A 13,235-nucleotide genomic window follows, 5' to 3' on the forward strand; every position below is an offset into this window, starting at 1 on the left:
TTTGAAAAAATATAATATATAACAAATGTTAAAAAATATAGGTGCCAAAAAAAGTAATTGCTATTAAGGGGGGGCGCCTACTTTATCGGGTCAAAAAAATCGATTTTTTAAAAGTTGTCTTAACTGAAAGTACAACTATCAGAGAATATGCTCTTAAAATATTACGTCAAAATACAAAGTATTTTTCGAGTTACAGCTTGTAGAACGCAATAAAGCGCGTGGCCTGGCGCGCGACTCCACTCGCGTTTCGCGTTCTCTAATACTTTTCATAATTTGTTGCGCTTATCTACTATTACACCTACCATTAAAATTACCATTTATCAGTAAAATTTCGTCTTATCCAAGAGCTACCCATAAAAAAATAGTCGTTCATCGAGGCCTGTGACTGCCGTAAGTTTTTAATAAACAGTTTTTCAATCTTTAAACTCGTTTTTCTCAAAACACTGTTTTTGTAGTTTGCGTACACGATAGACAAAAATCTATTCAACCGATTAAGGTCTACCTGGGCTTGTTTTAAAGAAAAAAGTGTCTCTTATGTATGAACTAAATTTGTTTTTGATAGAGTTAAATTTAGTGCTTTCTTTTAAAGAAAAAATGAGATTTTTTTGGCGAAAATTAAATTTTTTTTTAAAAAGTCATGTAAAAATGTCAGTTTTTACTTTCTATTGAAATCTTTTAATTCATACAGAAGGCAATAATGTATATTTAAAGAAAAAATTTTGTTTTTTTGTTTTAGATAAGAATTGTGGACCCTAGGTTGCACGCAATGGGAAAATTTCAGCAGCGAGGCGTTATATATATATATATATATATATATATATATATATATATATATATATATATATATATATATATATATATATATATATATATATATATATATATATATATATATATATATATATATATATATATATATATATATATATATATATATATATATATATATATATGGCGTTTATTTTATTATTAAATTCTATTTTCATTTAATCAAAAAATTATATTTCAAACATTTAAATATATAAGAAAACATACACTAAATCTCGCATCGATTTATTTAAATATGTTTGAGAAAAAAATTCCTGAAATGTACGCAGTTTTTTACCTTCTAAAGTAGGCGCCCCCCTTAAAAGAAGACACTAACTTTGATTACTGTATATATAGTCATTTCTAACGTTAGAAAATTTTGAAAATGCAAACATCTAACAATGGTTGATTTTAACGTTATCAAATTCTAAAAGAAGGGCAATTGTAAACAATGGTAATAGTATCAAGGTTGTTTTGAATTTTGTAAAATTCTAAAAATTCTAAACAAGCTGATTCTAAAATCACCAACAATGATAACACAGGCCTGCAAATCCAAACTTTTTTTCGGCATAATGAATGCGACTAGGTGTTCCCGAAGGGAAATTTTGCCCTGAACACGAATCCGGGGTCCAAAATCCTCCATCACGTCAAGTTTTTGAGAAAAATGGGGTTGAAACCCCTAAAAACAGCGTTTTTGGCACTTTTTGAAAAATTGTGGGGCAAAATCCTGACATGATAGAAACTTCGCTAATATCAGAAATTAAAGCTTAATTCGTGCCCTTTCAAATGAGCCCTTAGCCGATTAATATGCTTCAACCCTTAAAGCAGGGGGTGAGTTTTTGTCCAGGGGTGCGCCAACATTAAAATACTAAAAATTGGAAATCTAGAGGATAAAAAAAAATAATTATTATAGAAATGGACCGGCAAAATGTTCAGGGCAAAATTTCCCTTCGGGAACACCTAGTCGCATTCATTATGCCGAAATGATGCAGGCCTGTGTAATCTCTCTGCGTCAATAATACTAAAACAAAAGAAAAAAAAAAACTAAAAACAATTGTCAAATTATTCAAAAATATCAATTAGTGGACATTTTATTGCTTCATTAACAGAATTAACAATTTCTGAAACCTTTTTTAATGAATTATTTTTCAAAATAAAAAAAAAAAAACATATAGGTATTCAATTTCTGATTGTATTTAAAATTTTAGAATTATATTTTCAGTACAAATATGCTATCTATATTACTAAATATGAAGATAGTAAGCGAGTATTATGAATGAGATGGGAATGAAGTATTGCTATAAGAAGGTAAATGAGCTTTTACCTGTCGAAATTGTCGAAAGCCGCCATTGATCCTGAGTGAGTCCGCTGCGATACCGGCAATTCCATCGCCAGGTTCACGTAGTTGCCGCAACGATGCGGCGCTAGGAGCGTTTCCGGCGTGCAGGGGACAGCAGCATCCTGAACAACAACAAACATAGGCTTCCGGCTGCGAACTCTGACGGATCATTCGCGCACTTGGTGTTGTCGTTACTAAAACTGGTAGTGGCAGCGCTTGACATGGGCAACAATGATGTCCGCTTTTCACACTTTCCCTATAAAATTAATAGTAATTTAATCCTCATTATAATAAATAAACTGCAAAATTTTATCAAAATATATATATACAATGTCTTAACAAAATAACATGATTTATTAGATTTTCAAACTGTTACGCTTCATTGTTTCACATGGATATAATTACAAACTTGGCGAATGTTAATACTCTTGTACACGTCCAATGTGTGTAAAGAAAATTTGAATTTCATTTGAATTAATTTGAATGAAATTTTGCTACATTGCGACGAGGGAAAATTTCACTTTAGCATAGAAATACAAATTGCAAGGAATATAAAGCTTCTATATTTTTAATCCGGAAATTTGTCATTTTTCTCCCATTTAAATTTATAATAGAGAAATAAAGCAGAAGATTTTTTTTTATGTTTTACGAGATTTTGTAATTTCTTTTTTTTTTTGAGGGTTTTTTTTTCTTTTAGACGAAAAATCAGTTTTAAGAGAGAACATTTTTTTTTGTACATACATCTGTGATGTTATTATAAATAATTAATAATTGCTAATGGTTAAAATCGAGGGGGAATTTACTAGTTAAAAATGTGTACACTTGACTACCGGTATTACACCTCATATTACCCGTATTACTAAGTATTACACGTTATTACAGAGTATTACAGGGTATTACAGAGATTTTTGCGTTATTACAGCACCGTAATACGGCATTATTACAAGGTATTACACGGTATCACCAGGTATTACACGAGTATTACAGGATGAGTGTACACTTGACTACCTGAGTAAATTCCCCCTCGGTTAAAATTAATTAATAATTAATTATTATTATATTATTTAGATATAATATTATAAATGATTGTAAAATTAAATGATAAGAAATTTTTATTAATTCACATAAAATTTATTATTCTTTTTGACGTTATAATTTCACTTTAATTTATATTCCGGAAGTTTTTGCATTTTTGCAAATGAATTCTGAGCATTTTTAAAAATATTTATGTACTTCAAGTGAAATATGAATTAATTTAAATGAAATTTGTTGTATATTTTGTAAAAGTTAAAGTAAAAGTAATAGAAATGAACAGAGAGAACATGAGTTCTTTCCAAGGTTATTAAATTATAGATAAATGTAGCTTTATATTTGCATAACTAAGTGGTTTATTTAATTTTTTTTAAAAAAAGAGTTGTTTGAACTTTAAACCTTCATTTTCAATTTCATTTTCCTTTTTAAAGCTTTTAAAATGACATTTTACAAGGAAAAGTATGAATTATGAACTCTCATTCTGTCAGGTGTATTTACTGGTAAAGAATGTCTGACTAAAACGGGTTTGTTCCACTTGAGACACATTTCTTCAAAAACAACATTTTACGACCCAGGAATTCGCAATAATGTGAAATTATTTCGTCGAAATAATACGAAAATGATATTTTAATATCGCAGACATAATCAAATATAATATATTATAATATAATATAACAATAATAATATAATATAGTACAATATATTTATAAAATAAAACTTAAACTATTTTTACTTTAGCCTTTTTCATATTAAAAAAAAAAATAATGACAACCATAAAATAATATATCTTGATAACTATATTGAGGGCAAATGAAAAAAAAATGTAATCTATATTTTACAATTATTAAGACTAATAAATTACTTTGGCATTTATGTCACCGTTCTAATTTATTTTTTTCTTCTACCTTTAAGAGTCCGAATAGGAAAATGTAGGATTTAAAGCTTATCTCAAAGAAGTACCCTTAACCCTTTCGTTATCGTTCTTAAAGCTTTCTGTCTTTTCTCCAAATAAACTTTTATATTGAAAAACTTTAATTTACCTTCAGTCCTCAAATTCAAGTCGTAAGTTATTTAAAAAAAAACACAATTAAAAAAATTAAATTTAAAAAAAGTGTTTTTTAACATTTTGATTTAGCAGATTTTATTATTTATTCATTAAATAAGCTAAATTAGATATGATTAAAAAACAGATAATTAGTATAAAAGTAAAAAAAAACACAACTATATCGACAATAGAGATTTGATTAGATAAAAATTTCAATATTAATTGAAAAAAACAAAAGTAACATTTTAATACATTTGACAAAACTTTCTATAATATGTGTGGTATATCAATTATTGGTAAAATATTTATATCTTGACAAAAGAAAATGTAAAATCGATATTTAATGAATTTATTATTATATAATTCAATGAAAAATTCTCTCTTTTCTGGGTTAACTGCATGTTAAATACTTTAATTACTAAACACTTTTGAGACGTGAATAAAGATGCCTCGAAAGATAGCAATGCATGAAGATACTTGACCGATAATAGGTTGATGAAAAATTGATTTTAGTCTTCGTTCAACGAACGCATTTATCTTTGGCATGAAACGCGCGCGACATCTAATATCATCGTTTATCATTGTATTGCTTTTGAATTTTTTTTGAAGGACATTTAAAAATACTCTATTCTGTTGAACGTTGTAAAAATAAAACTTTTTTCAAAATCATTATGATAAAAATAAGACAAAACAAAATAATATTAATAGAGTAGATTTTGTTTACACACGTGGTTTGAAACAAAAAATATAATCATGTAAATTTTAATTTAATAAACATGTTCTCTTTATGAGAACATGTTTGTTTTTCCTAAAAAAAATTTTTTTCCCTCTAATTTTCAATATGATGTTTTATATACACTGAAGAGGACACCAACGTTTGGTGTCGAAACGTCTGTAATTTTTTTGTGATTTATTATTAATAAAATAAATCATTTTTTGATCCAGTATAATCCTGTTTTTCAACAAATTATATATACATCTGGATGAAACTAAAACTTATGAAATATTAATACAATTTTTAAAAAAATATAAATAGCCTACTTGAAGTTAAATTTAATATATAAATAAATTATTTAACCTCGATTTTCGTTTGCAGGAAGTTATAAACATTTTTCGTGTTTTCATCAGGTTTCATTTCGAAACAATCGAAAAGTCAATAAAACTTTTGTTCCTTTCCGTGACAGTGTGAATATTCGTCATGTGATGGAAATATGCTAGGAAAGTGACTTTAATACAACTTTTGTGAAAAAGATTCGTTTCTCTTTTTTTTTCTTGACGAGTATAAAATTTTAGGATCTGTATATATATACATATATAAATTCGAGAATGAGACAACAGGTGGAAATAAAAATACTTTTTCACAGTTTTTTTTATTACTTTCTCCCGTGGGCAAAAATTCCATCTAAAGTCGCAGAAAAACAAATGATAATTTTGGGCGTAGAATTTTTTTTTTTTTTTTTTTTTAAATAAAAGAAAGTTTTTTAAAATTAAAATTCAAAAAATTTTCAGTGCAAATAAATAATAAGAATGCAAAGAAATAAAATTCTTTTGTTCCATTGAGATGTGAAAATAAAATCAATATATAAAACTCGTTGTTGGCCGTATATCAACACTGAAAAAAAGGTTTGGTATTGACAAACAAACGTTTGGTTGGTATTTAAGCAACCAAAATTTTTTTGTTGAATCAACAAAATTTTGGTTGTCTCAATTAAACTTTAGTTAGGATAACAAAAATCGTTTTTTTCTAATTTTGGTTGTGTCAAACAAATTTTGGTTGAGACAATTAAAATTTTGTTGATTCAACAAAAAAATTTTGGTTGCGCTTAAATACCAACCAAACGTTTGGTTGTCAATACCAAACCCTTTTATCAGTGAAGTATCATAATTTGTTTTTCTGAGAGTCTTAAAAATTTTGTTACAATAAAACTAAGTATCCAGATAAAATTAAAATGTGTATACTATAAAATAAAAGGAAAACATTTTTTTCAAGTGGGCACTTGAAAAGTCAATAAAAAGAAAAGTGTTTAAGTTGAAAACAATGGAAACCAAGGAATGAAACAATGATGTGACCATTAAATAAGTCATGCATTTAAAATGAAAGACGTGTTTACTGTAAACTAAAAAGGAAATATTAAATTTTCATTGTCTAGCGGCAAAGAACATTACGCCCTTTATAACATTATTTTAAATGAGACTTTATTATTTTTTATTTTAATTATTAACAAATATTTTTATCAACGTAAAATATTATAGGTACATAAAAATTTCCTGAAAGGTTACAGTAATAATTAATAAGTAAAAATAACGAGGAAAATATTACTGAATATAAAGAATAAAAATATTATAGTAAATTCTTTTTAAGAGCATTTGAACCTTCGTGACGTCACAAATCATGGCGCATGACACGCAAACTTCTCAGGTATGTGAAAAGCACAATTTTGAATATTTTTTAAAAAAACCTTTTGGAAAATGTTCAGAATAACATAGACTCTGTCTGTTATGTGCGGAAAATTCAAAATTTTGCGTTTAAAACGTTTTTTAAACAATGTTAAGGTCACAAATTATGGCGCATGACACGCAAACTTCTCAGGTATGTGAAAAGTACAATTTTGAATATTTTTTAAAAAAACCTTTTGGAAAATATTCAGAATAACACAGACTCTGTCTGTTATGTGCGAAAAATTCAAAATTTTGCGTTTAAAACGTTTTTTAAACAATGCCTACATATAAGCAATTCGTGTATTTTTCCTTACTTGTGACAACCAACTTAAACATTGTTTAAAAAACGTTTTATACGCAAAATTTTGAATTTTTCGCACATAACAGACATAGTCTATGTTTCTCTGAACATTTTCCAAAAGGTTTTTTTAAAAAATATTCAAAATTGTGTTTTTCACATACCTGAGAAGTTTGCGTGTCATGCGCCATGATTTGTGACGTTAACATTGTTTAAAAAACGTTTTAAACGCAAAATTTTGAATTTTCCGCACATAACAGACAGAGTCTATGTTATTCTGAACATTTTCCAAAAGGTTTTTTTAAAAAATATTCAAATTTGTGCTTTTCACATACCTGAGAAGTTTGCGTGTCATGCGCCATGATTTGTGACGTCACGAAGGTTCAAATGCTCTTAAAAGAAGCTGTAGAATTTAAAAAAAAAAATGTGAAAAATTTCAAACTGTTGTTTGAAATTCCGTCAGACTGCATTGCAGGAAAAATCGAAATTTTAAAATAAAAATGGCAAATCTGCAAAAGCATTAACTAGCATGACAAACGAAAGGGTGTTTGAATTTATCACGATGAATTATTCAAATATGTAAACCAAAGCATCCGGATTATGAACAAGAAAAATGTTCTCGTATCGTCAAATTATGCCGATATTCATATATATATATATATATATATATATATATACATACAGAATCACCTCATTCCTATTGTATTCAGTAAATTATTTTTCTAATAGGCATGTAAATCACGTCTTTACAGATTTTGTAAATCGTTACAGTATGCATTCTAAATTTATTCCTTTTTACAAATAATCGTTTCCTATTTCTTGACAATTAAAAAAAATTGCCCTCTTATAGATTCTAACTATATTTATTAAGAGTTTCAGGTGTAAAAAAAAATAAAAATAAAATAAGACTAGTGTTAAGCGAAAAAGTTGACTTCAATAAAGTTAAAGTAGTTTTAAGCTACGTAATAAGAATTTTTAAGACTTTGTTTTCACTGTGTTTAAATATAAACTGAGTTTAAAATGTACATTTATCTACTTCAAAGGGTTTGATGAAATTATTATGCGAGATATATTTAAGTTGGGATTGCTATAGAAACGCGAGACATGTCTTCCAAGTTACTGACGTGACCTGTAAGAAGCTCTATATATTCATTCGCACACGGAAAAGATCTTTCACGCTTCCTTTGTATTTTAGTTTTGTAACTCTGCGTTATCAAAACAATTACATAAATATTCAATTATGACTAATTCATATTTTCCCATCGCAACAATTCCAATCCAAATTGTATTTGTATAATTTATTACGATTAGAAAATATGAATCAGACACAAAATATTAGAAAACTGTTTTTCTATTTTATTTAATAAATAAAATGAAAAATATTATTTTAAACATTTAATTGTGTTATTTATAAAAATATACCTATAATAAAATGTTTCATTAAAAAAGTTCAATAAATTTATTAAAACAAATAAACAAACAGTATGAAAGTTTTCAAGCAAATTCAATATTATTTTCATTTAGAGAAATTGATTAGATTTTTCAATTTGTTTGTAAATTACATCCAATCAACAAGATTTTTTTTTTTTTTTTTAAACGTATATTCATATTTATTTGTATGTATGTATGCATATATACATAAATATAAATTTTATTTAAAAATAAAAAGTTTGTCTCACAAAAGTTTAACGTTACAACTGATTAACTAATTGAAGTTCAGGTAAGTTGAGATTGAAACTAGAAATGAACAGAACTCCAATTTCAACTCCTATTTCAAACTTTGTTGTCGAAAACAATTGAATCGTGTCTGTTATTAATTCATTTGCAGTAAATTTCGAAATGACAACGTTTATCATTTTATATTTCTTTTCAATTAGTCAACGACAAAAAAAGTTAAATAAATGTACGTATGTAAATTTATTTAATATACATATAGTTAAAATTAAGAAATAAAATTTTATAAAATAAATAATAAATTAATAATAAAAAATTAATTTAGAATATTTATGAATAAAGATTAAATAACATTTTTAATCAGATACATTATTATCATTGAAAAAAAAATAAAATAATAATGTACACCTGTAAAGTAATAAATTTCTTAAATACCTAAAAGTCATTAAATGAAGAACATGGTTTGTGTGTTTTTAGCACACGGTGTGTGTAAAACCAAAGTAACAGAAACTATTCTCTTAAAAAAGTAAATGAAGACAATGAAAACCTTCCGTTGAGTTTTCATTTGCTTTTAAGAGACATTTTATTACTTTTCTTTTTTAAAAAAAATTATTTTTAAGTAAATAAATAGATTTTCACGAAAAATTAGGTACACAATAAAAACAAAGTCTTCAATCTTTTACTACTTTCATTTCATTAGTTGACATATTGGTTCCTCTATTTTTAATTTTTTGAAAATTTCTTTAAATTCGTAAGTAAGTAACCCTAAAAACCTTCCAGCAAGGTAAAAAATTAATTAAAACAATTTAATTTCTAACATTTGGAATCATTAAAAAATTTTACAATTTTGTGGTAGATAGTTAAGTAGGATTAAGTTTCATTTTGACTATCCGTCCGATTCTTCTCTTAAAAACTCAAAAATAACGAATTTCATATGAATCCAATGCTTAGAGGCCATCCATAAACTACGTTACCTATTTTAGGGGGTCTAAAAAGAATGGAAAATTGGTGACGTAGTTTATGGACGGCCCCTTAAGGAAACATAGTTTTCCTAACCAAAACCAATCTTACGTAACTAAAATAAAAAATAATTTTAAAATTTTACTTACAATTAGTTTTGAAATAGTCATTAGCTACAATAATATTATATCATATCTGAAAGTACTATTCTTTCCCTTTAAAATGAATTTTAAAACTTTAAAATTTTTTTATTCGGCTCTGAGTTATCGTCATTTGAATTTTTGAAGCATGACACTGCTCTGCAAATCTCAACTTTTTTTTTACGAATAAAATGGAACATAGTGTTTCCAAACAGATTTTTCCTACTGAACACGAATCCGAGATCAAAAATTTCTCATCACGTTACGTTTTCGAAAAAAACCGGGGTTTCAATCCCTAAAAATAGTGTTAATTGACATTTTTGAAAAATTGCAAAGCTATATCCTAACGTGCTACGAACTTCGCTAAAATGAGCTTTATGCCAAACTGTTTGCATGCACACTTAGAGCAGGTGGTGTGTTTATATCTAGTGGTCTATTCTGAGGTTATATTCGAATTCATCACGTCAAAATGCTTCGGAAAAGTATAGTCTGGTTCTTGGTTCTGAAGTAACCCAAATAAATAAATTTAAAACAAATAAATTTTTTAAAAACATACCTTGATACACTTCGGGCCAAGTGCAGTGCAGATGACGGTGCCAAAGAGTCCCTCCTCTCGCAACGACATCGATGCTGAGTAGACGTGAGCCTGGATCGGTAATATTGAGGGATCGGGGCCACCACAGGTTGAGGATCACTGTCTAGCCTGCAATGCAACTCTATGTCGGGTACCGATCTTGTGGCGGGATCTTCATTTGTTGCACTTTCCTCAGAGCCACCAAGTCCTGACACTGATAGTTGTGGTGACGCTACCAGAAATGTGGCTCTATCTTGTCTTGTGAGTACCGGCTTTCCCTGTGGTGTTGGCGGCACCACCACTGGTGGCGGTGCCTTACTTATAAGAGCGGCAGTTTCCTCACTGCTTCCATAATCGTTCCCTGTTCCACCCTCTTGCGAACCATTTCCATCAGCGTTCATGGCTTCGCTTGGCGTTTAAACCAACATTACGTCACATGACCATTTCCTACAACAAAAAGATACAAGTATCGCGTTTATGATTGTATTTTGCTAATCATGTTATATGCGAAATCTCATACACAAAATTTTACTTATTATAATGTTAGAAATTAGTTTTCGATGTGTTAACATTTTTAAAATTTCCATGTACTTTTCCTTACTTGCTGCATGAGTATGGTGCAGTAAGGGGATCGAAGGGTTACATTTGAGATCCGCGACTTGGATTGCCTCACCCAGATAGAATAGGTCAAACAAGCGTTGGGAAAAGATCTCAGGAAGCAGGAAGGTGACAGTCTTAGGACTCAACTGTCGAGGGATGAAGCTCGTCGTTGTAGTTACCGACCCGGAAGAAACGGACATGCTGGAGAAATTGCACAAGAAAAGTCTTGGGCGTTCAGACTTCCCAACGCATATATCGGCATATCTCTAGAACTTTTAAACTTTGAGATATTAGAAAAATTAATTTTTTTTCAGGGCACATTCGTGAAACAAATTTTATTGTCTTCAGTATTGATCAAATACTATAAAAAAATTTGCGTAACTCATTTTTACACATTGTTAGGCATCACAGTGGGCCTTATTGCAAAAAACCTGCCCAAAATCTCTACATGTGTTTAAAACTGACTGGAATTTGTAACTCGCGGATTTTTTTGGTCGCTGATTACAAATGCGACGTTAGTTTTTCAAAATTCAAAATGGCGGATCCAAAATGGCGGACGACTTTTAAAAAAATTGATCGAATTTGTCTGAAATTTGTTACTCGGGGGTTTTTTGGGTCGCTACCACCTTTAAAATGATTTAATGCTACAGTTTCGAAAATTTTATGGCCTATTGCTTATTAAGTCATAAGTAAATGTAGTTTATAACAATTTTTGAATTTTTAAAAATTTTTTAAAAAATTTTGTTTGCAATTTTGGATCCACCATTTTGAATTTTGAAAAATTAAGTTCAGATTCGTAATCAGCGACCCCATAAACCCCCGAGTAACAAATTTTAGGCCAATGGGATCAATTTTGTAAAAAGTCATCCGCCATATTGAATCCGCCATTATGAATTTTGTAAAACTAAGTTCAGATTCGTAGTCAGCGACGCAAAAAACCCCCGAGTAACGAATTTCAGGCCAATTGGATCAATTTTTTTAAAAGTCATCCGCCATATTGGATCCGCCATTTTGAATTTTGAAAAACAAAGTTCAGATTCATAATCAGCGACCCCAAAAACCCCCAAGTAACAAATTTGAGGCCAATGGGATCACTTTTTTAAAAAGTCGTCCGACATATTGGATTCGCCATTTTGAATTTTGGAAAATTTAAAATTCAGATTAGTAGTCGCAGCGACCCCAAAAACCTTCGAGTGAGAAATATCAGCCAGATTTAAACACATCTATTAGTTAATACTTACTTTTCTTCACAAACTATGCGTCGGACAGTTTAGGTTTATATTCATTATTAATTATACAGTTTTAATGAAGTGTGCAAAGGTTAACTATTTTTCTGTATACTTTTATAATGCATGAGAAGAGATTACAATGAGTTGGGAGCATTTAGAAGCAAAATTCAACATGTGCTTTTCAAATATGTGGTATTTTGATTTGAGTTACGTTTTAAAATTTAATGTTTGAAGTCATTGCATTCTTTGTGTAAAGGAGGCACACATTCCTGTATGGGTTCAAATTACTTCTTATTAGGTAGATAATATAATCCCGTTGTGCCGTTACTCAAAAACCTTCGTTAAAAAAGTTATATCAGTTTAACTGCTAACTTGTAGAAATTTTGAAAAAGTTGTCTCGCAAGTTTGAAGCTACATAGTTTTTATTCAATTTGAGGCACATCATTGTTTCATGGATTTTTTAGTTCTTTACACTCCCACCTACTTCTATTGCACGCCACAAGACACACAATGTTTCGTTAAAAAAGTTACAGTCTATAAACTAAAAAAAAACAGTCAATATCACACACTAGAAACTTTCGATTTCACCACTTTAACTTACGTTCGTCATTTCCTACATAATTAAAAAAATTATATAACGCATGATACATTTAAAAAGCCCTATAATTGGTCAAATTATGGTATTGAAAAATTATTTAAAAAATTCTTAAGGTATCATAATGAGCGATAACATAAAGTTTAAAAGTTCAAGAGATATGCCCATATAAGAAGCACCAAATAAAGAAGTTCTGCGCAACTTTTGTGTGTGGCTAGCTGATTTCTAACTTGGGTGCTTTGAGTGCCCAAGCCTGATGGAGTAGCATAATCAAGTCTTAGTAACAATAACGTGGAACATCAGCTCGTCAAACACTGAGCATAATGGTCGCACAAAATCATGCTCCACATATTCCAAAGCAAAGAGCTGCTGCACTTTCACTGCATGGAACAATCAGAAGAAGATTGATGATTTTATAATGTCTCGAGAACGATGACGAGAAGAGTGTGCTTCAGGTGCGGAGAAGCTTATCATAAATTTGCAGACTGCAGGAAGAGCCCAAA

At 29.0% G+C, this 13,235-nt stretch overlaps 1 protein-coding gene across 3 annotated transcripts in view; it reads right to left on the bottom strand.

Annotated features, from left to right (window-relative positions):
* Positions 1–13,235, bottom strand: part of LOC127286437 (small conductance calcium-activated potassium channel protein) — a 253,614-nt gene that overhangs the window by 158,234 nt on the left and 82,145 nt on the right. For all 3 annotated transcript variants that reach the window (XM_051312864.1, XM_051312867.1, XM_051312865.1), the window contains exons 2-3: positions 10,291–10,755; positions 2,132–2,402 (exon numbers count right to left, since the gene is read on the bottom strand). In XM_051312864.1, coding sequence (XP_051168821.1) covers positions 2,132–2,402; positions 10,291–10,709 — 690 coding nt within the window. In that variant the 5' untranslated portion in view covers positions 10,710–10,755. The remainder of the gene's footprint in view (positions 1–2,131; positions 2,403–10,290; positions 10,756–13,235) is intronic.

The sequence above is a fragment of the Leptopilina boulardi genome, unplaced genomic scaffold, assembly GCF_019393585.1.
Source record: "Leptopilina boulardi isolate dan_hultmark-lab unplaced genomic scaffold, ZJU_Lbou_2.1 LbouV2_354, whole genome shotgun sequence".
Taxonomy (NCBI): Eukaryota; Metazoa; Arthropoda; class Insecta; order Hymenoptera; family Figitidae; genus Leptopilina; species Leptopilina boulardi.